The sequence below is a fragment of the Rhamphochromis longiceps genome, linkage group LG12 (genome assembly GCF_057381845.1).
Source record: "Rhamphochromis longiceps isolate RC_006_pf linkage group LG12, R_longiceps_female_GT1.1, whole genome shotgun sequence".
In the NCBI taxonomy this organism is placed as follows: domain Eukaryota; kingdom Metazoa; phylum Chordata; class Actinopteri; order Cichliformes; family Cichlidae; genus Rhamphochromis; species Rhamphochromis longiceps.
The window spans coordinates 33,199,697-33,223,994 of NC_140568.1; the positions used below are offsets into that span (position 1 = coordinate 33,199,697).

General features: G+C 40.2%; 1 protein-coding gene across 2 annotated transcripts; it reads right to left on the minus strand.

The window, feature by feature from the left end:
- Positions 1 to 1,936: 1,936 nt before the first annotated feature.
- rnf122 (ring finger protein 122) lies at positions 1,937 to 24,197 on the minus strand. Of its 2 annotated transcripts, none has more exons than XM_085425903.1 (6): positions 23,788 to 24,197; positions 17,253 to 17,409; positions 5,507 to 5,552; positions 5,376 to 5,417; positions 5,178 to 5,257; positions 1,937 to 3,410 (listed from the first exon to the last, which is right to left on the minus strand). In XM_085425903.1, the coding sequence occupies exons 1-6, from the start codon at positions 23,810 to 23,812 to the stop codon at positions 3,296 to 3,298; spliced, it is 465 nt and encodes a 154-aa protein (XP_085282029.1). In that variant the 5' UTR covers positions 23,813 to 24,197; the 3' UTR covers positions 1,937 to 3,295. The 2 variants fall into 2 exon arrangements, with proteins under 2 accessions (XP_085282029.1, XP_085282028.1); XM_085425902.1 differs by having other exon boundaries at positions 5,178 to 5,260.
- Between the last annotated feature and the right edge of the window lie 101 nt (positions 24,198 to 24,298).

Below are 24,298 nucleotides of genomic sequence, written 5' to 3' on the forward strand. Positions count from 1 at the left end.
TATAAAAAGCTGAGCAACCCGTCACCATTTTGAGACATGTGCCTGACCCTCTGGTAGCATCTCTCCCGTCCGGACGTTGTAATGCTCTTATTGTTGAATTGTATGGAAATAAATGATTGTTGATTGAGCATTTATACACCGAGTATTGTCCTTCCTTCAGCCCAGAGATTCAAAGAATTGGGAGAATTCAACATTACCTTTCATACTTCTACTTGCCCTACAAGATCTCACACCATCTGCCTTCATCCTTAATTCCCTTTCAGTTCTTCCCAGGCTCCGCTCCACCCTTAAGACTACTTAGAAGGCAAACAGAGTAAAGAATGCCATTCAGACTTCGATGCTCTGCCACCTGCAAGCTGCTGTGAGGGAAGCAGCTAGGTACCCATCCGGTCCCACCATTAGGATGGGGTCTTGCACATTTAATGAGACACTGTACAGATGGTCCTTGTTTTCATTCAGCCGTCAACTCCTGAGGTCAGACTCCTTACTGCTCATAGATTTTCTTTCTAAGTGCAGTTACTTCAATTTGATATTTAAGTATTCTCTTTTTTCATCAATATTTTAAATAGTGTTTCTGAAATTTCCATTATTGTAATGTAAGTAAAATTAAACTCAGGCACAGAATAGATGGGATTTAGTTAGTCTTGTTACATTGTCTGATTCACTGCTTTTAATTCACCCGATCCAAACACCTTTTCACCTGCTGTAGTCACACTTTTCTGGATTTTGAACTCTTGAAAAAAACTGTTAAACACACTTTTGTTCATACTTTTTCGGGGTTTTTTTTTGTTTTTGTCTTTTATCGTAAAGCAGTCTCATGGGTGCATACTCATGGAATATCAAGCAAATCATTCCATATAAACATATGTTGCCTGCTTCAGTGCATACTGCTTAGAATTAACTGAAATTTGCTTTGTACTGAGTTTTGAACATCTTGGAGTCTCGGAGACAGAGTCAAAGTCTAAAAAAGATTCAGGAAAAACTATCTGCATGGCTAGATGTCACTGCAAGCTGGTGAGAAACATAAATTGGTTGTTATTTGTGCTATATGACAATTAAACTCAAAAGTCTCAATAAATTATAACAACAACTGTTTCTGCAATATAAGTCTAGTATTAACAAAACAAACAACAATCAAGAGTTTTCTCAAGTTAAAAACAAATAGTGGCTGTAGTACTGGAAAGAGGAACTCGAACAGTATTTAATTAGTGTATTTAATTGAAAATCTTACATTTTTCCTGCTGAAATTCAGTGCAAACAGTCTGGTTTCCACCAAGACTCTAAAACTTTTGACAACTGTTTGACAAGTAAATAAACAACCTTAAAACAATGTACATCACATACACTTGATTTCACCTGATGGTGGTGCCATAACCATGATTTTCAAGAAATAAGCAAGAGCCTGCATGACCAGAGAACTGTATTTTTTATTGTTTAACTTATTTACATCTGTTGGATTACAAAATGTGGAATGTGGTCAGAATCAGAGTGAACATTTCTTTTTCTCGTGTGCAGAAAATGAAACATGATCAACTCTTTTTTTGTTTGTTTGTTGTTTTCTTTTCTTTCTTTTTGGCACAGGGCACATTTTAATTACAGTGCAGCTGCCTGCTGTATCTGGACAATGTGCTTTGTGAGTTTTGTGCTCAATTTAGGCAGTGTTTTGCTTTCAGAATCTGTAAATCACAAAATAGACAAAAATAACTTACGACTGAGGAATGTAAACCACCTGCAATAATGCCACGAAAACACGGTTTATGAGAGTGAGATTTAGTTGCTTCCCAGGTGAATTCATTGAGGGCTTGCACTGCTGCTCCCTTTATCACCCAGCTCTGGTACTTCACAGACTTTTATAAAAGATTCACCACACCTCAAAACACAGCTGTGCTGTAACCAAACCGAAGTCTAACATTTATAAGAACAAAGGCATGGAAACGTGTGTGTGTGTGTGTGTGTGTGTGTGTGTGTGTGTGTGTGTGTGTGTGTGTGTGTGTGTGTGTGTGTGTGTGTGTGTGTGTGTGTGTGTGTGTGTGTCCGAATTCAAAGTGCAAAACCTAAAAATAAAAAACCTTTCAACACATTTCAACAAAACTGTTAGCGTGAACGTCAGGATGTGTTCCTTCTATATTAACATGAGAACACAACAGGACAATAAAACATCCCCTTGAACAACAACAACAGAAAACAGCTAGAGCCTGTGGTACTGTAGGGGTTGGCACCAGTATGGATTTTAGACGTTATATCAGAAATAACTGGTTTGTAAGAGACTTGATGCAGACGTTTACCACACATGGACGAAAGCTGGAGCTGCATCTCGAAGGCTGTTTTTACAAACGTTCGGCAGTCCTGGACTTTTTTCTATATATAGAGCAGCCAACTGTCTGGAGGATTCACAGCAAACGGGTCTTCTGCACATTAAACCTAGGCACCACGCCTCAGCTCAGCCTTTCAGAACATTTCTAGTAAATTCATCACCTTTTGCGTGCTACATGTGAGCAAGGGCAGCTTCATGTCCCGCTCTTTTTCTACCACTGTTCTGAGTTCATCTGAATAAATGCAATATGAATAACCGTTTCCTTGAATTTTAAGCAGCATGACCTCAATTTAATCATAAAAAAAGTATTTCTTAGTTTTATTAAGCCCTCTTTGCTACAGTGATATTTTTTCTCCTCGGCTGCAGTTTGTTCTTCTTTTCTACTGCATCTTAAAAACTGACCTTGAGCTACTGCTGGGAATGTCAAACACAAACTATAATTTTGTCTCAAAACTTGTCAACTGAAAAAAATTCATGGAGTGCCACGTACTGGAATAATTTTTCCCATTTGAGTTTTAAATAACTCAGCCAATATGGATAATATTTAACCCCAGGTAGCACATGACAGGCAGCATTGATACACACTCAGGGGGGATCAGCATCTTCTTGCGAGCACTGCTGTTCATCAACACTCATTTGTCCACTTCAGTGAGAAAAAACTGCCCTCCGTTCAGTGCTGTTGTTAACCTCAGTCGAACCAACAAGAGAGGATGTGAGGGACGTGGAGAAAAGGCATGTAGAACGGGATCGTGAAAGGAGAGGGCTGGAGTGATGTGTGGGCGGCTGAAGATAATCTCAACCACAAGGTGTTGTGTTGCTATCATGGAGATTGTTGCTAGGCAACAGCATCCTTCAGTTCATTTTTGTGCTTTGCCGTGTTTAAACAGCAAAGCGGTCTCCCTCTTCCTGATGGTCTGTAACTCACACCAGCTAGTTTGGCCGGGCGTCGGCGTCCCAACCAGGCTGGTTGAGGCTGAGAGGTTATACCAGTTCATCCAGCAGAGTTCCTATACTATGCTGCGGCTCGGGCGGGCCGGCTATGGGTTTGTTGCACATGGGGCAGACGCAGCGCACCTCCAGCCACTTTACCAAACACCTGCATAGAGGAACACAGACAGGACAGGAATGAGGAAAAAGAAAGCTGGACTAACTTCAACAAAATCTTCAATGTTTAACAGCTTAGTCATTTTTTCACAGAGTGGCAAGCTTATGACCCATGCATGAGTATGTGAGAGCCCTTTAGAACTCACTTACACCAGCAATCAAAATGCGATGCTGCCGCCATTCATGCGTAAGCAGCATTTGCAGAAACTATTTCTAGGCTGGGGGCCGTTAATTCCTGGAGCCTGTGCTGGTCGTCTCACAGTGATGACAAGACTGCAGAAAGTTGGACCGAAAATAGACATATGCACAGTCTCCCCAATGTGTCGGTTTTACAGTTTACGGGATGGACAAGCAGAATGTGCTTTAGCTTTGCTGGTGCTGGTATGAAGGTTCTGTTACCTTTGGATGGAATCAGGTTCCCCACAGTTTTCCCAGTGGTCATGGTAATAGATTTTTAAGTATGCTACATCTTACTGAAGCTCTCCTTACTGAGAAAACAGCTGGACTGGTCACTTGTGCAAGCTGTTCCTAGAGTCATGTTTTAAAACCAAGAAATCTCTTTGGCCATCTGAATTGATCCAACTAAAACTGTGTGCAATAAATGAAGGATGCTTATATTAAACAAGACCAGAGTTTCAAATAATGGGATCAGAGTATATACAAATAATACCTGTCTGCCAACAGCTCAGGCTTCAGATGATCCTAAAAATCGGCAGATACATGCAGCTCTGGCTGTGAGCACAGCAGCTCCACGTGTTTGCAGTTCAGACCTTCTGTTTGTGAGTTGGAGCCAATCAGAAAAAGGAAGAATTAAAAGGGGAGGAGCTATGGCTCATTTTAGAGAGGGGAATAAATGAAAGGCTGCACCGAAGCCGATTATTCGGAAACTTGCATGAAGTGTAGAAGTGTTCAAGAATATTAATGATCCTGGGTCCCCTCTAATGGACTTGGTATCCTTGAAACCTAGAAAAGTGACATAACTCTGACAAAGCCGTTTTGGTGCCTAAACCTCAACAAACCACTGGAAAAGTAAAACAAAAACAAAAACAAGCAAACAACAACAACAACAACAAAAACCCACGTCCTATATGAGAGGTAAACCCCCACACAGACAAGTTTGTTTGCGCCACCTCTGCAACATCTATCTCCTAATGCAAGTGTCATCTCAGTAATGCTTGACACAAATGTCTTTAGGCAATAGCAGCAACCCACATATGGTTGTTTACTTGCAATATTTGACTCACAGAGCTTTTTCAGTTCTATCTTTCTGTAAGAGAGTCTTAAGAAACCAAAATAATGTCCTGCTGCCTTTGATTGTAGTTAAACCATGAAGTAGAGAATGTTTAGCAATTTATACCAAAACTACTGTAGCCCAAGGCTGCTAGCCCAGAATATCAAATTGCTCCTCTGATAAGGCCTCTTTGCTTTTAAACTCTTCTCACAGAACCCAGTAAAAAAATTTTTTTAAAAAAACCTTCTCACATTAAGAAGCATTTCAATTTTAGACAACTGAAAGCACAAGGATATAGCTTTGCCTCCTCTGCAAGGTCTTCAGACTAGCTCTGTCTGATGTGCATGCTGGGATCCTCAGCAGGAACCAAGACATGAATGAATGATGACGAGTACTCCACCAAAAATTTCCATTTAACTTTTGATCAATGGACTTCACATCAGACGTGACCATTTTCACTTTACCAAGCCCTAGCAGGTGCAAACTGGCAAGCGAGTGTGAAGAAAGACTCCACTGTGCTCTACTCACTTCCTGTGGAAAGCATGTTGGCATGGCAACACTCCCAGCTCGTCTTTCACTTTGAAGTCCTCCAGACACACAGCGCACGTCTGCTGCGTGAGTGACAGACGGAAGGAAGCGGGAGAGGACAGTCGTTAGATTAAATTATCCTGCTTCAACAGCTTAAAGCTGAACGCAAACAGGTAGAAATGTAAATTTCATTCTTACCCCATGAAGACTCAACTTTTTTGGATCTCCTTTTAAAACTACCTGTAGGAATAACACAAGATATTTTTTAAAGTAATGCTTTTTAAAAAATTAACAGCCTAAATATCTTAAATTATCAACACCAGTCTTACCTCTCTGTATCCAAACCGCTCACTCTGTGCTTGGTGTCGTAGTTTGCTGTGGATGAGCGGAGAAACACATAAATAAACTTTGGCAATTTGTTCCTTAAAGAATGTTCCTTTAACCACAGTGTGCATGCATTTCTTGGTTTCTGTCTTAAAGTACACCTGTAAGAAAATCTAAATTCCTTTTTAGAGGCAAATTTTTATTTTTAAATAGATTTGCACGATTCATTGATCAAAATAATCTTCGTTTACTTTAAAGTGGACCCTAATTTTCTTCTGATTGGCTCCCCCTCCCAAACAAAAGGTTTAAGAAGCAGTTGGGTGGGCTGCTGTGCTCTCTCTGTGTGACTCTGACATCATGCAGCTCCAAGATGGGATAAACCCCTTAATGTGCTCACTGTAATGATGTATATATGGCAGAAAATAAGGAAACAGATAAAAGCTCCCTCTTCATAAGACTTTTATTAACATCCTTAACTTTTTCAATAAATATCTAGGGTTGCTGGTTTAGCCCCGATGTTACTAAGCAACCACATACCTTGAGGTTAAATTTAGTAGCCTGGGTTCAACTCTGACTTGAGGCTTTGTCTGTTTCCCCACTTTTCTATCTAATCTTCACTGTAAGATCAAATAACAGCAAAAAGCCTCCAAAAATAATCAAGATTATAAATATCTATATAACCATGAACTAACTGCCAGAAATCCTTAATTTTTTGATAATGGAGTGTTTGTTGTACCTTTTAGACAAAAAAATATAAAAAAAATATATCAGATTTGAATCTGCATGTATGACTTTTAATTTGTATCACATTTGCTACATTAGCCATATTTTTGGAATTTAGTCATTAAAAATGTGTCATGCAATTTATATCAGTTTTTGAGGGCCAAAAAAGGTCACGCTGATGATGTAGAAGTCTCAAAAACTCACAAAAACACATGTATCAAATACAATACGCTTGGCTTTAAAGGGCTAGTGAAGTACTGTCTGCACAAATATATGGTATCATATTGACTGCTCATATTTTCTGTATGCAACCAGAAAAAATAGACAATGTGCAAATGGTTTTTGAGAAGCATGTCAATGTAGGACAAGGTTGAAAAAGCAAGCTTACTGATGCTTAGACTTATTAGAGACAATTTCATGCTGAAAATAGCTTAATGATCTTCCTGCAATCTCTTCATATTTAACTTATTGTGTAACCTTCTTATCATAGTCAGTAGCTACAACAGGCGGGCCCTTAATGACACAGTTAGTCACACAGTTATGAGAGCAAGATTGCATAATTGTCCCTTGTGGTTCCACTTAAGAGTTTCAGGCTCAGAAAGACACTGAATGTCCAAAAGGAACTGTAAGGTGAATCCAACATTGGGATTTCTTACATGCAGAACCCAAAGTGAATGCTGATTCATTTTAAATTAATTAAACAGTTTTAAAAAGGCAATTAGCCATGAATGGGTGCTTCTTGATGCATTCTTACTGTTTGTGCTCTTTATTTGTTCTGCCTGTAGTTTCCTAATCAGTTTCTGTATCTGTAGCTGTGGTTTATGTATTTTTCAGTCTTACAGGGATTTCAAATTGTAGCTTATGCTAAAAATACTGAGGTGTATGGCATCAGTTCATGCCATATACTCGCATATATTCCCAGTACTAATAAACTTTAATAAAAAATGTATCAACCACTTGATTAAAGTAAATAGAGTAGACCAAAAATAGAATATTTACACATAAAACTCGATTTTTAACTGACGTCTTGTCATCAGGTTGTTGGTCTCAGATTAAAAAAAAGTTTGGACAGTGTTTATGGATAATTACACACAGACACATTGCTCACTCACTTAAGTAATCATGCAACTACATTCAAAAATGCTAACACACACTTATGCGCACACACATGCACAAACAAGCTAATGAGTATGTTGCCTCTTTGAAACTCCGCACCACCCCTGAAACCAACAATGGAGAGATCTTTATCACTTGGCGAGCAGTGTCTATTCAAGAGGTTATTTTTGGCCTCTTGTTTTTGAACCAACCGAACATGGACCAAATGTCTGTCGCTGTCCATAAATTGGGCCTGAAAGTATGTGCAGCGACAACATCTGAGAACAAATTAAATGTTTATCTATGATGATATCCCCCTAAGCAGTGATTCAGCGCTTACAGTAAAGAACTGACAATTTTTTCATTGTTAATGAAATTTGGTTGTAGTGTTTAGAACAGTTACTCCTAACATTTTTCCACGTGAACAATGTGAGGATACACGTTTTTCTTGTTGAGGTTTCCCATGCTCGAATAATGATGTGAAGTGGGTGAAAGGGGCGCCATGACAGAGATTTCTGTGTTTCCCTCTAACCATTGTGCAGCAACATCTGCAAGACTTAAAATTCCTCTCGACAAACGTCAAAGCCTCTCATGCTCATGTCCTGCTTTATTGTGTGCTCAAATATGAGACCCGTTACAGTGTTACAAAACACGGTTAAATGCTCGCGTTGCTACACCTTTGAAATATATGTTTGAAATACTTTTTACAGTTAATTCCAAGCCGATTACTTAGTTAATAAATTGATCTGCTAATCTGCTACAGTTGTATTAAAATAATCACATCAGAAACATTTTCATAAACTTTAACTGACAAAAATTTAAAAGTTACTTAGCTTAGTCTTTAATACTGAATATCATTCAGATTTTAAGGATACAGCAGTGGTGAAAAAGGCATGAATGCCATGATAATTTTGGACTTTTGATCATTTCAATTTCAAATTTTAATTTATTTCGGATTTTCTCCAATCAATCAAAAGTATACATTCAGGCTCAAATATATACATACACCCCCACTAATATTTGATTAAATGTTAAATTTAATTAAATTGCTAGTCATGAACAAGCTTCTGACATAATTCTGGCTGGATATTTGAACACTTTTTTAAATGAGTTTGTATAAATTGGCTAGTTTCCTTGGCATTCCACTTTGTTCCATGTTGTTCCATGACAGTTACCTTCTGTCACTATTCCCTGATATGATTTAAACAGAGCAATAAATTGATTAGCCAGAAACAACTTAATCAATAATTCCAACCCTACTACACAGAGACTTTTACGTAAATAAAAAAAAGATACTATCCATACCAATCAGGTGGAATTCCTCATTAAAGGGAGTTGGACACAAATCTTTCATTCAAAAAACCCCAGCTAAAAATACCAAAAATACTCATGAGAGTCTTAAAAGGTCGAGTGAGCACAGGCCGTCTTCTGTGACATAAAGTCCTTTGTCAGTATAACCTGGGGAAAATGAAGAGCCCCTCTTATGCGCAGAACATCAGCGAACATAAAACTCAAACTAACACAGCTGAAAAGACCACCACCATAAGCAACTGAGTAGCACAAGGATCAGTACTTATACATCAATCCGAGCAAGGTTAAAATTGTAAAGGTCCCGACCAAGCAAGTATTACCAACCAAGAGTCATCACAGGAAACTTAGAGTCCTTCCTGGTCGATGTTAAGATACTTCGACATGGACTCAAAGATGAAGTATACCTGGAGTGCAACAATGACAGAAAACAGTTACAGGCCCAAACAAAAATGAGAAGCTGCCAAATCTGTGAGCTCCACCATGACTCCAAGACTGCACTAAGCCAAGAGTCCATACAGCATGTCCTAAACATAAATACAGTGGGGCAAAAAAGTATTTAGTCAGCCACCGATTGTGCAAGTTCCCCCACCTAAAATGATGACAGAGGTCAGTAATTTGCACCAGAGGTACACTTCAACTGTGAGAGACAGAATGTGAAAAAAAAATCCATGAATCCACATGGTAGGATTTGTAAAGAATTTATTCGTAAATCAGGGTGGAAAATAAGTATTTGGTCAATAACAAAAATACAACTCAATACTTTGTAACATAACCTTTGTTGGCAATAACAGAGGTCAAACGTTTACTATAGGTCTTTACCAGGTTTGCACACACAGTAGCTGGTATTTTGGCCCATTCCTCCATGCAGATCTTCTCGAGAGCAGTGATGTTTTGGGGCTGTCGCCGAGCAACACGGACTTTCAACTCCCGCCACAGATTTTCTATGGGGTTGAGGTCTGGAGACTGGCTAGGCCACTCCAGGACTTTCAAATGCTTCTTACGGAGCCACTCCTTTGTTGCCCGGGCGGTGTGTTTTGGATCATTGTCATGTTGGAAGACCCAGCCTCGTTTCATCTTCAAAGTTCTCACTGATGGAAGGAGGTTTTGGCTCAAAATCTCACGATACATGGCCCCATTCATTCTGTCCTTAACACGGATCAGTCGTCCTGTCCCCTTGGCAGAAAAACAGCCCCATAGCATGATGTTTCCACCCCCATGCTTCACAGTAGGTATGGTGTTCTTGGGATGCAACTCAGTATTCTTCTTCCTCCAAACACGACGAGTTGAGTTTATACCAAAAAGTTCTACTTTGGTTTCATCTGACCACATGACATTCTCCCAATCCTCTGCTGTATCATCCATGTGCTCTCTGGCAAACTTCAGACGGGCCTGGACATGCACTGGCTTCAGCAGCGGAACACGTCTGGCACTGCGGGATTTGATTCCCTGCCGTTGTAGTGTGTTACTGATGGTGACCTTTGTTACTTTGGTCCCAGCTCTCTGCAGGTCATTCACCAGGTCCCCCCGTGTGGTTCTGGGATCTTTGCTCACCGTTCTCATGATCATTTTGACCCCACGGGATGAGATCTTGCGTGGAGCCCCAGATCGAGGGAGATTATCAGTGGTCTTGTATGTCTTCCATTTTCTGATGATTGCTCCCACAGTTGATTTTTTTCACACCAAGCTGCTTGCCTATTGTAGATTCACTCTTCCCAGTCTGGTGCAGGTCTACAATACTTTTCCTGGTGTCCTTCGAAAGCTCTTTGGTCTTGGCCATGGCGGAGTTTGGAGTCTGACTGTTTGAGGCTGTGTCAGGTGTCTTTTATACAGATGATGAGTTCAAACAGGTGCCATTCATACAGGTAACGAGTGGGGGACAGAAAAGCTTCTTACAGACGACGTTACAGGTCTGTGAGAGCCAGAGATTTTCCTTGTTTGAGGTGACCAAATACTTATTTTCCACCCTAATTTACGAATAAATTCTTTACAAATCCTACCATGTGAATTCATGGATTTTTTTTTTCACATTCTGTCTCTCACAGTTGAAGTGTACCTCTGGTGCAAATTACTGACCTCTGTCATCATTTTAAGTGGGGGAACTTGCACAATCGGTGGCTGACTAAATACTTTTTTGCCTTTGGCTTCCTAAGGCAAACAGTCTCTTTTCCTTCCCCCTTCTTAACGAATGGTGTTCCAACCAAAGTTCACCCATTTTGGCTTCGCACGCTCCTCCAACTACAGTCTTGTAATACACGAAAGTTGGCACCAAGACTGGTGCATACACTGTGGTAATCTGTCGTCGCCATGCTCGATGGGGCACAAACATGGACGCCATACAAAAGGTATATTTAAAAAAAACAAAGCACTGCCAACATCTTGTGCCTTAAAAAGATGATCTCTTGGGAAGATCAGATCCCCCGGGCTGAGATCCTTTCCAAGACTAATCTGCATGGAAGCAACAGTGGCCAAAAACCGCGTTTGCTAGACAAGCCATGGTAACCACATGACTGACCTACATCTACCCTTCCAAGCCCAGAAAACAAGCTGCTGATAGGAAAAAGAGGTGCTATAGAGAGAGAGACAGAAAGAGAGAGAGCAGATTCCTCAAAAAGGAAAGGAGAATTTAATAATTGCCAGTCAACATTCAAACTGGGAAACGTGTGCACAGCAGGCATATCTACTTGCTATCGTAGTAGGCATATAAATAAATGTACATTACATTATTAGCATGGCTTTTTATCAGTAAAGTGAAGCCAGAGAGGTTGAGGTCAGCACTCTCGACTAATGAAGCAGTAGTATCGTGTAACTTTCTGCATGCGTATCAGAAGAGAAAAAAAGTTTAACTCTTATTTTTGGGGCAAAGTCAGAAACCATTTGAAGAGGTTTTCATTTCCATGTATTCCATAAGTAACCTTTTTTATATCCTGGAGACCTTTGAAATAAAGGTTATGGATCTCTCCCCATTCATTTCAATAGAGGTTAAAAAATAACTACCCCGAGGCTGCCAACAACTTGCTTGACTACACCTAAAGTCTACTGCACAGGAAGTACCAACTATTTTGAACATCTGGCACTCAACAGATCAACCTGGACAGACTGAGACGACTGAAAGACGTGATAAACCTGGATTACCCCAGTATCTGGGCTCTTTTGCACCACATGTGAGCAAGCACAGCCGTGGTGCTGAACCCCGCCATCCCCCGGTGCAAGCGTCATCATCTGACACCAAGGACAGCTAGAAAAACCGCTGACTGCATCTCTGTTTTCACAGTAGATGACCTCAAGCATGCCCTTCTTGCTGCTGTAGCATTTCTGATATAATCATCCTTTTATTTTTGCTAAACTCAATCTGTCTTCAGAGTGTATGCAAGCGAGATGACGTCAGTTTAATGATGACAGACGAGGTTTAAGAAGCTCAGTTTGAGACTAAACTGTTGTTAGATGCACAGTTTGGATGTAAAAGGCTGGCGTAGACGAGTAACCATTTATATTTCCATGTTTTCAAATTAACTGTCTGTTGCTGTTCTTGTTGTTTTTCTGGGGTTTTCTCCAAGATCTCTCCCAGCAAATTAAAGTTTATTTTAGAAAGCCATTCACTTAACAGCTTAATATCTTTCCTCAGTCATTCTATTGTCTGGACAAAAACACATTACCACCTCCTTCTTGATCCTCGTGGATCTTAAAATATCTCTCTGACTAGCTGCTGTGCTGCTGAGTACAAACCCTGTACTGCACTGTAAGACCAGATGGGGACGTAATTAAAGTTGTGATATTTTTGGCGTGCCCTTGGTGTGGAACACTTGTGTCTTTTCGGCCTTGTACTTTACAGGTACAGCTGCGAAGATCTCGACTCTGTGCAAGAAGTGGCGTGTATTTGCTAAAGAAAGCTAAATCTTAGCAAACTTTAACCACCACATCTTAAAAATTAGAACAGTTTTAATAGTGGTGGGCGGGCATAGATATTTAGGTCTCAATCTAATGTTACAGCTGTACATCACAAACACGATGACACACAGGATTAAGAAAAGAGCCTGTCTGAAAGAGATAATAGGAGACCTGCCCCCTAACACAGAGCGCCTTTCATCACTCAGTATTCATGTTATGAATCACCCGGTCTATAAATGAATTCACAATCACACTCCCACCCAAGAGTACCTTCAGCATGTTAATGGAGCCAAAGGAAGTGAGTCGCTGGTTACGATCCTTCAGAAAGGGCTTTAAGAGAAACAGGAAGGATCTGAGCTTTTTCAGACAGAGTTGATGCTCAATTTAGTGGTGAAGCCAGGTCACAGAAAACATTTTCAATCAAAGAAGCGTGTCTTCAGCATGTGAACATGAGTCAGTCCAAACTGAAACAAATATTTACCACTTACAATTTATCATTATAGCTGCTGATCTTAATGGTTGAGGCTCAAAGTTATTCCAGATCTTCAATACAAAAAGTGAAAGATTAATCTCGCCACAAAGTCCATTTAGAGCTAGGGTTCGCTTTAGGGAGCAAGCACATCAGCGAGAGACGCAGAGGAAAAATGCACGCCTCAAACGCTTTCCATTAGTGTTTGTAATGAATCTGTTCAGAGGATGGTGGTTTATGAATGATCATTTTCATGCTGCTTTATGATTGTTTTTTATTTTTTGTTTTTTCTTACCCATTAGTGCATAGTTGTTGTTGTTTTTAACATCGGCTATACTTGTCATTGTTAGGACAGCTTGTAATAATGGCCTTCCTTCTTGTTCTGTGGTGTCGCAGTATTACAGTGTGTGTGTGTGTGTGTGTGTGTGTGTGTGTGTGTGTGCGCCTATCATTAGTGTTATTATTTTCATAATTATCACTATTGCTACTGATTTTGATATCACTTCCATTTTTGGTGCAAACACTAAGTTTAAAAGAATTACTCAATGATAGTTCTTCTTTTTTTTAAATTATTTTTTTTAAATGTATGCGTACATTTTAGGTCACTTTGTTAGGTACACCTGTTCAACTGCCCCTGAGCACAAATATTGAATCCTTCAACCACATGCATTTAGCCATGTGGATATGGTCAAGACAACCTGCTGAAGCTCAAACAGAGCATCAAAATTGACTTCAGTGACTTTGAACATGGTTTTGGTTGTTAGTGCCGGTTGGTCCGGGCTGATTATTTCAGAAAACGCTGATCTATGCCCACTTTCTGGCTGCTTCCAGTAGGATAATACGCGACAAAGTTCAAGTCATCTCAAACGCGTTTCTTTAAAATGATGGTGACTTCAAACAAAGCAGAGCATCTTTAGGATGTGTTGAAACAGGAGATTCACATCATGGATGTGCAGCTGACAAATGTGAAGCGACTGTGTGACGCTGTCATGTTAATATAGACCAAAATCTCTGAGAAATGTTTCCAGCAACTAGTTCAATACGTTCCACAAAGAATTAAGGCATTCCTGATGGCAAAAGGGTGTATCTTATACGTTTATAAAGGGGTGGTGAGTGTATATCTTTTTAAAAGAAGAAAAAATTAAGATGAAATAAAGGCATCAAACACAATCTACTTCCTTTTGAACATAACCAAAAGAACAGGACTTCTTTGTTACTATTTTCAGGCAGCAGAGGAGGAAATGAGATGCACGCTTGTAGATACAATCTGACATAAATACGCCCTTATTCCCAACTTTCTGGAATATGTTGCCAGCATTAAACTCAAATGAGCACATATTTAAAGAAACATTTTCGTCATTTAATAGCTTCTCCTGTGGTGTAGGAGTTTACATATTTTCCTGACAAGCAGAAGATCCACAGTTTGATTCTGGAAGGATGCAGTAACACTATTGGGGTTGTGTTAAAAGGAGGATCTGGTGTATATAAAAAAGAAAATCTACCAAGTCAAACATGCGGAGGTATCTGCTGTGGTGACCTCCTTGTGTAAAAGGGAGATGCTGAAAGCAGCTTTTAAATGCAATGATTTTTTTAGTTATTTCATTGGGTTTTTTTGGCCTCTTTTAAAAACATTGTCGTAGTTTGGACATAAGAGTGGATGCAAACACCTTAAAATACTCAAAGAACACTGAGTATATTTCAGAGCCTGTACTTTTTCACTTGTGGTTCAGCTTTTACCAGAGAATTTTATAAAACAACAATCTTTTCTTCCACTTAAGTGACAAATGTGTGTACTTTTGCCACCTCTGCTGAATTGCCTTTTGGGATAACAATATTTTGTCTTAAGGAAATTAACTTTAGGTTTAGATTAATTTAGGTGTGTAGTGATGAAATTTATTTCACTAGATTTCCATTATATTTAATTATAAGAATTAAAACGACTGAGGAACAGAGGCGGGATGTTATCTGCACAAATGCGAATCAAGATTCTCGCTGACGTCCGTCTTTATTCTAACATTATTTTCTGTGATTTATTTCCTGAACAGCACATTCGTCCTGCCTGTCTTCCAGACAGAAAATGTCTTAAACTCTCTGGCATTTTGATAACACTAAAATTTGAACAACATTTCAAATTCATTTAAATGTCCAACAATAGCACACCGCATTATGAGACATCAAGCAATTTTCCAAAAACAGAGAGAGAGCTCAAGATGAAACACAATCCCTACAGCAGGTGCTGACGTTTCCTTTTTGTTCACTGTGGACCTTCGTGTATGATGGCTTTATGTTTTCCAACTGTGCACTATTTATGCCGTGTTTATTCTGAACACAGTTTCTCCTTTCCTCACTGCTGTCTTCACACATTGTGACGGGAGGCTTCCTGTTGCCTCACATCCCGTCCTCCCATCCTCAACTCATCAGGGAGTTCACAGTCAACAGCAGGATAGGTCACCCTGTTCCTCTTTTTTTAACCTCAGTCCCTCCTACAGTGTGTTTCTTGCCTCCACACACATACAATGTCTCTACAGTGGAGATATTTAGGGATTACGATGTTGGTCTCGGTGGCGTAGTTTGGTTTAGGCTGGAATTCAATGCCTACAATCACAGATGCTTAACTTTTCCTGATGATTTATCATGAGAACCTTTTATGTGTTTATTTGTTTTCCAACTAAAATAAATGTATACAAATAATTTACAGGCATTTATATTTCCCATTGCATTATTTCCTATTGCTTAATAGGGTCAATAGTATCCCTCTGGCATGTTTATAAGTGTATAACTGAATTAGTAGAACTTAGAGTTTGTCTGAGCAGAGCTGAATATGAAGTCTTTGTTTGTGGGGGGTAATTTATGTTACTCGAATTGAGAGTTGGCTATATTCATTGTTTGGCTGTATTTCAGGAGGGAAAGCAGATCATGTACTAATCGGAAGGTTGGCGGTTCAATTTCTGGCTGCCCTGGTCTGCATGCATGTCCTTGGGCAAGATACTGAAGCCCAAATTGCGCTCCAATTCATCGGAGTGTGAATGTGTGCAATAGAAAGCACTTAGTTAGGAGAAAGTGCTTGTATGAATGGGTGATTAAGCACTTTATGAGAACAAGTCCATTTACTATGAATCTGATTAAACTATGAAGCATTTTCTGAAAATGTGAGCTAAATTCTTGTAGTCAGGTATATTTTACATCAGCGGTCCCCAACCTGATGCTGCACTTCATTTGATCCAGTTGAGCATGTTCCTACAAAAAACAGAACTCGTCTGGTCCTAAGCAAGGTAGAATTACTCATGCATTACTCGCAGTACAGAGCAGTGATTTTTAAGAATTTTCTTTTTGCACTTAAAAACATCACGGCGCCACGTTCATCAACACAGCCTTTGCGTATGACTTCTTTAGCCAGACACAAATACACAACAAGTTTTAGAGGTTTACCAATGTTTGCATGGGCAACTTATGCCTGATTCAGACTCCTTTTCAAACCCTACATAACCTGACATGCACCTCATATAATAAAATGGTAAATGGCCTGTATTTATATAGCGCTTTTCAAGATGAAAAGCGCTATATAAATACAAGATTTCCCTAAGAACCCCAAAGCACTTTACATATCCAGTCATCCACCCATTCACACACACATTCACACACTGGTGATGGCAAGCTACATTGTAGCCACAGCCACCCTGGGGCGCACTGACAGAGGCGAGGCTGCCGGACACTGGCGCCACCGGGCCCTCTGACCACCACCAGTAGGCAATGGGTGAAGTGTCTTGCCCAAGGACACAACAACCGAGACTGTCCGAGCCGGGGCTCGAACCGGCAACCTTCCGATTACAAGGCAAACTCCCAACTCTTGAGCCACGATCGCCCCAGGTATGAATCAGGAGTGGGTCATTATGGTCACAACAGCCATTCAGTGAATTCTTGGTGAGACACTGCCACACTCTGACAAATGAAGGCTGCCTGGCTCATAGCTGGTGTCACCACCTCCGTTCAATAACTCAGTAATTCACAATTTTATCCTTACTCCTCTTATTTAATTCTAATCAAGGGAAAGCAGATGTCTAACTGGGCAATTCTCACCAAAACAGTTCTGAAAGATAAATAGCACCACATGCAAGAGGAGTCATATATCATTTATATAATGTTGTTTTGCTGTGAACTGTTAACACATCTAGAATTTGAAACAAGGAGAAAACAATTCCTACAAACTCTGCCCTAATTTGAAGTGGATTAAGACTTTGGTCTTGCTGTACGATTCTGTTGCCTCTCACCTAATGAAATAACAGCAGAAGATGAGGCTCAGGATGAAGACAAAGATGCCTGTCCCGAAGATCACCATGTAGATGTTGAGAGGTAGGTCCTGGAAGGTGATGGGCGGCATGGTGCACGACTTGTTGGAGTAAACGAGTCCGAGACCACAGAAGCACCCTAAAACAACAACAAAAGCAAATTTACAGGAAGGATATAGCATGAAACAGCTAAACACTGAAAGCCTGACACTAACACTAACACTAACACCCACACACACACACACGAATATACCGCAAAACAAAAACTGAATGCAACCTGTAACCTCATCTCTTTTCTGAGGCTCAGACCTGCATTGTGAACCTCAACCAGAATCCACATCCCGAGCCTTTAAACGCAACAGGCGGGTGGGTTAGACTGCCACTGTGCACATGTGATGGTTTTAATGTACTTTCATATATATGTAACAAATGTTTTGTCTGTTAACAAGCAGTTTTCAGACTCTGAGACTCACACACCAAGAATCAGTGAATCTGTAACCTTTCCTGTTCTTGACAATAGTGTCCATATAATCTGCTGATACTTGTGCAAATATAGCACAAATGCAGCACTGAACATTTTTTGAAGAATACTGCAGCATGAACCAATCAGAAGAGATGGTAACCTATGCAACGTGCCATGCTTTATTTATCCTTCCTACTTTGATGCTGCACCCCGCACACGGTTTTCAGTATTTGATCAGGGTGTTTATTATTTTTATACCAAAGCCACTGTAGTCTCCTTGGTTGAAATGTTTGAAATAGCTGTAAGTAACTGGTTAATTTAACTGTTTATTTGCTCATCTGCATCTACCCTAAAGGATTAAACAGTTGGTTAATCGCCAACAGCACCACCCAGCGTAATTGCATATCATATAATTCAAAATCCCCAAACAAATGAGGACTCATTAGCAATTGTGAAGCCTGGTAGTGTGACTCCAGGGCATAGCTGCAGAGGAAGATGTGGTGAAATCTCCACAAATGGAGCGCTATGTAACCAGATCTCTGCTTGACAAGCTGTTTTCAATAATAACATGCAACGGAGCACATAGCTGTGTTCTGTAAAAAAGAAAAAAAAAGACAGAAAATTCTGAGCTGACTCTTAAAGCAGCAGGAAACAGTGACTTATGCTCAAAAACAGGACATTAAGTTCAAAATGAACAATTTGTGTAAATAAACTACCGATAATCGACTGATAATACCCCCCAGTATTTGAATTAGGTGCTATCCAGTTTTGCTATCCCAATAACTAAATCAGTCTAAAGTCTGACCTTTATATACATTAATAAAATAATAAACAGGAAATAACCTTAAATCCACACAAGCATGAACTGACAAGCTGTTTTTAAGTTAGATAAACAGAGACGCAGAGAGCACACTATGTGTTTTGTGCATCTGAGTGAGTAATGAGAAGTCAGCATGTGAGAAGGAGCTTTGTGAGATCAGGGTCATGCTAACCCAGGGAGTGATAGTGAAGTGGAGCTCACGCAGTACTCGTCGCACTCAGGCTTCTCATGTCCAGATTAGAGCAGCAACAAGGCAGAAAGCTGAGAGAGTCTGCAGGTTTTCATTTTCATCAGACACAGCAGCAGCTGATTTCACTGATTAGCATATTCACCCAGAGACAAGGCGCTAATCAGTGAACTTAGCCCGTGTGCTCTTTCACAGAGACACTTTTGGCCTTCCAGGGCACACGCATGGAAACAAATTTAATGTAAAAACAAACTGCAACAAACTTAGCCTGAAACAAATTTAACACCCACTCCGTCTGCTCTGCTCTGTCTGTGGATGTTCGTGTGTTATTTGTCTGTGTTTACTAATCCCGTGCTGGACTGACAAGCCCTCCATCATCATAGGAAAGACAGATTTTCAGCACCATATTTTAATTTAATTTTAACTTCTAGACTCTATGAGAGGAGCTATGTATGCCTCAGAGGACCAAATGATTGATATTTACCTTTAAGAGGCTTCTTAAGTGGTGTTGTGACCCAACCGCAGGTCCCAAGGGAAATGTGTACTCCCAGACTGGTTGGTGACTGGTTGGTGAGTGGTTGCAGGAAGCGTTTGCAGACAAGTTGATACAAACTAAGAGAAACTGCAGATATCTGCAAGTGACAAAAGCTGTCACAAGGACATTTTCGACAGCCAATTAGGTACTACATGTTTTTCCATAACTGGGGCTTTTTTAACTTGACCAAACTGTGTCATGTGGTTAGCAGTGTGACTGTAAAATTTCAGTACTGGTCCTTGGTAGAGCCCCTTCCACCTTCCTATTATTTTCTGCCTGTAACAAACAAAATATTTATTCCATAGAAGAGCTGGGCTTCTGTACCAACAGATGATATTAGCTCTCATTTACATCACATAGAGCCAGGATTTAAATAAATAAATAAATAAAAAACACCCAAAAACTGAGCATTAGAGCACCTGAAACCTGAGATTTTGGCTCACAAGGAGCACAACCTTTGAGAGGCTGAGCATTTTTAATTTAAGCATCCACCATTATAAAAATATGTTTATTTAACAGAAATTCAAGAAAAGCCGAATGGGTCAACTTACTGAAGAGATGGATGAACAGAATAGATGAAGATCTTTACCAGTTTCATTTTCGTGGGTATTATTTTCTTCCAGCACCACTTTTTAATCAATGAGGATATTTCCAGTTACTCCCGCAGCCAAAGTAATAGACTGACATTTCTATCTGACGCCTCTCCCGCCTCACAGTGGAAACAGCAGTATCAGGGGATCAATACTATCCGCCTCTTGGTTCCACTCGTGCTGAACAAGCAGAGCGTGTCTATTAATCAAGGATCGTTGATGGCTGCAAAATCAAGTTCCACCACTTCACTCAGCCAGAAGCAATCAATGGTAGATACACTAAGGTTTGAGCCAGATTTTTAACCAAAAAGCCACAAATGCCTGAAAAGAGTCTAAACGGGACAAAACCAGCCAGCCTTATGATTATTCATGTGACTGACTGGCGAGAACTTGCATCAGGGTTGTAAACTGTAGCACAGCTGACAGGATTTGACAAAGATTTTGAGAGATTTAAAAATGTAAGAGATGAAATAAAATCCACAATATTTTTAATAATGCTCCTTCCTTTTCAAAAAATATCTTTCACATACAACACTTTTTTCATCAAATGTGCCCATGCAACACATGTGCAATTAACTAATAAGGGCCTATTAAGCTCTATTTGAAACCATTGTACTAAATACCCAACAATAAGTATCCCTCTCATCGTGTAATGAAATGTGCTATACAGCTACTGTCATTGTCATCCCCCGCTACCAGTTATTAAAGGTAGGCCTTCACTACAGAGCTTGATTTTTGTGAGGTCTGTGCGATCACAGCTAACATCATTCTACGAGAAACAACTGACATAAAAGGTCAAAGTTACTTTGGTTTAGCAACAGCTGATAGAACAGCAGGTTTGTCCAATCACCTACCAAATATTTTTCCCATATTCTTGCCGGTGATAGCCTTTTATGTGCTATGTCTCCTTACAAAGACATGCAAAGTAATTATACTGATTGCTCACTGGCTTTCACACTTTGTCACACTCTCTACTTCCTGTATGACTAGAAAAGGGGTAGAGATGGTGATAGACAGCTCCACTAGTCCTCTGACAAGTTTTATGACAAGTGACTACTTGCAAATGCTTTTGTGCACAAATTGTCCTCTTTGGTCATCTATACAATTCATAATTATAAACAGATTAAAAAAGGGGTGTAACTTTCGGGTCTGAAAAGTGAAACCAACACTGAAGTGTCTTTCTTATGGTAACCAGGGTTTCACAAAGAAAAACAGGGCTCTGACTGGACTAAACACTTTCCTCTTGAGTTTAAGGCCTCGGTCACTCATTTCAGATCATGTTGAATAAATCATTAAGTCCTTTTTTTGGTACATTTTGGTTGTTCTACAAGTCAGTGTGTTCCCTTTTCCATCATATTGTTGCCCAGAATAAAACACACTGGAGAAATCCAAATATTCAAACAGTCCTGCTGAAAGCATGCATTACTAATATTTTCTGTTCCACAATTTCAACTCACTATTGTCACACCTCTATTTAGATCTGACACAGAGAAATTTCTACTACATAAAATGTCAGATAACTATGTTTCTCACATTTTGAAATGAAGGCACACCCTTTATTTTTAATTGCAGATGTTTACTCTTTCATAATTAAGTTTTATTTTTTTTACACTGCAATTAGGTGGATGGATCAGACTGATGCTGCATTCCCTGAATATAACCGAGGACACAGAAAGATGCAAGGCGATCGAATTTACTTCATCCTCTTTACACATGTCAAACAATCTGCCTCACAAAGATCATCAGCATACAAAGAGACACACACAGTGAGAGAGAATGGTGTAAATGTCAGCTCCTGTATTCATGTCACTGCCCTGCTGATGACACAAATCACCTGAGCAGACTCACAATCCAAATCTAGGGCATTTGCATTCAAACCTTTGTGCGTGCGCACCATGTCACATCCCGTCGCATTTCCCTCCTCCACCTTTGTATGCGGGGAGAGCAGCTATATTAAGTGATTTTTTGATTTGGTTGAAGTCTTGCATGACCAGTGACCTATATATCAACAATCTTATGAGGCATGCCGTTGCCATGGAGTAGTAGATGCAGAAAGCGGCTGAAGGTTAGCTAATGAAAGTTCTCATTTCAGGACAAAGAGAATCCGAGAGCTTCTCGAGTTATTCTTCAAAAAGGCAGGAAATTCCCTCTGAGATTTGATCGAGCTGTAAAATACCTCGACTATTGCAGTTTCCCTGACAGCTCCTATGAGATGCCTGCTGGGGTTTTGTCCTATATATGTCGTGTTCAAACAAAACTGCTTTCTGCTGCTGTTGCTGCTGCTGCCTTTGCTAAAGACTGAGCTTCCCATCAAATATTCAGCAGTTCACATAGGGGGGAATCACTCAGGCCTGCCTGCATGGCTGCTGCTGTTTTCAAGACGAAAGTAGGTTGGGGCACAAATCTCCCCATCACATGCATGAAAGCATGACATGTGTCACATATAAACAGTAGAATGAATAGGCACGATATCACAGAAACACTGACACACACACAGAGTTGCGGCTGCCTGTTACTGCTTCATTTTTCCAGCAGAATGTTACTCTTTGATACTGTGTGTGTGTGTGTGTGTGTGTGTGTGTGTGTGTGTGTGTGTGTGTGTGTGTGTGTGTGTGTGTGTGTGTGTGTGTGTATTATTTCCAATATGAATGGCAGCCGAGTTGCTGCACAAAGGGAGTAATTGTTCTTGTCTGAACACCAACAGTCCACTGAGGAGGCTGCTGTAGTTGTGCATTCAAACAGGCAAAGTCAGAGGAAAAAGACCCCAATCCATCATCTTCACCCAGTCTCACCATGACAAAGAAACACTGAAAGACAATTTCACTGGAATGAAGGGTTTTATTTTTGTTTAAGTGTGACTGCTTTTGTTCACACTTTTGGCCTGTTGGAAGATAATCAGCTGAAGCTGTGAAGAGTGTAAGTGAGAGACTGTAGATAGGGTCAGAGCAAACAAGATTACCTAGAGAGACAAAACATTATACAAAGAGCACAATGACCGGTCTTGGGTAACTCTCTGGAGTGAGTTTAGGCCAAAATAAAGGTTTTTATTGATCAGGTAGACTCTTAACCTACAAATCAATACAAAAACTGACCAAATTTCTGATTGCCTAATCGCCCTTTTGGTGGATAGTGTATTAATTTAGGTAGATTACAACGTTTATAACATGTTGTAATCTATAGGGCTGCAGCTTATGATAACTTTCTTTATTGGTCATTTTCTTTGATTGTTGCGTCTATAAAATATCAGACAGTCGTGGCAAAAGCCTTACAGCCAAAAAATAATGCATCCAAGCTTCAAATTAATAATTCAAATCTTCACGTTTGAGAAGCTAGAACTGGGTGATGTGCACATTGCAGCTTCAAAAAAAGATTTTTTTATTAATACTGCTGCGGATTAATCTTCTAATTACTGCAGCTCTAACAGTCCTCTATTTTTCTAGTATTCACTCAGCACTTCTAACTTTTGCTGTTAATACTTTTCTTTTCCGTGGACTTTGACTTATTGGACAGGACGAAGTATAGAGCTGCTTGTGGACAAGAAATCACTTATCACTAATACCACTACTATGCAGCTGTCTGCTTACATTAGTCTATTTAACGAAACTAGATTTCGTGTGTTTAACATTTAGCACGTTTATAGGGTGTTTATATGTCATCGCTGTGGCATTATTAGAGACACTTTTAAGAACAAATGAAGCACCGAGCACACAGCTTAGGACAACTCATTTTGTGTCTCTTTGTTAAGATCCTGCACATTGTCGTTGCACTCGCTGGGGATGTCTAAATTTAGAAAGCACTGGCCTGAGTCAGTCTTGTTCTAAAATCTCTGTTTTAATCCTACTAAAATAATAGGACGTATTGTTCATTATTGTCACAGACTAGCAAAACAAAACAAAAAACAACAACAAAAATGACTCCTCACCGTTACACCACTGAAACGGGTGCATCAATGCACCAGATGAAGTCCTTGCCGTCGGGATCCGATTCGTGTTTACCAACAAACCGCAGGCCTCCTCGCAGATGGATGACCGCAATGAAGTGCACAAGTAGAGCCGGTGACTGCCCGCCAGCTGTGTCAAAGGTGAGTGAGACAATAGCAGCCCTGAAGAGGTCGTGAAAGACGAATAAAAAGGTGGATAAAGGGCGTTTAATCTTTTTGTATCGGAAGTTGCAGCTGGGTTATGTCACATTGTCCACGTTGGCTCGTCTCAAAAAGCAGAAATGCTGATGTGAGTGTTTCCCCAGCTTCTCCTCGCTGTCGCTGTTTTGACTCTGTTATTATTAAAAGACGGCATGACACTGACCCAGCGGCAGCATCTGTGTGAGAAGAGAAACTAGAGCACAGGCTAGATTTCCCTGCTCCCGCCCCCTCTCCGGCAGACTGACGTCCGGGGAGACCAATGGCGAGGCCGGTTGATCCGCGCTGTGATGTG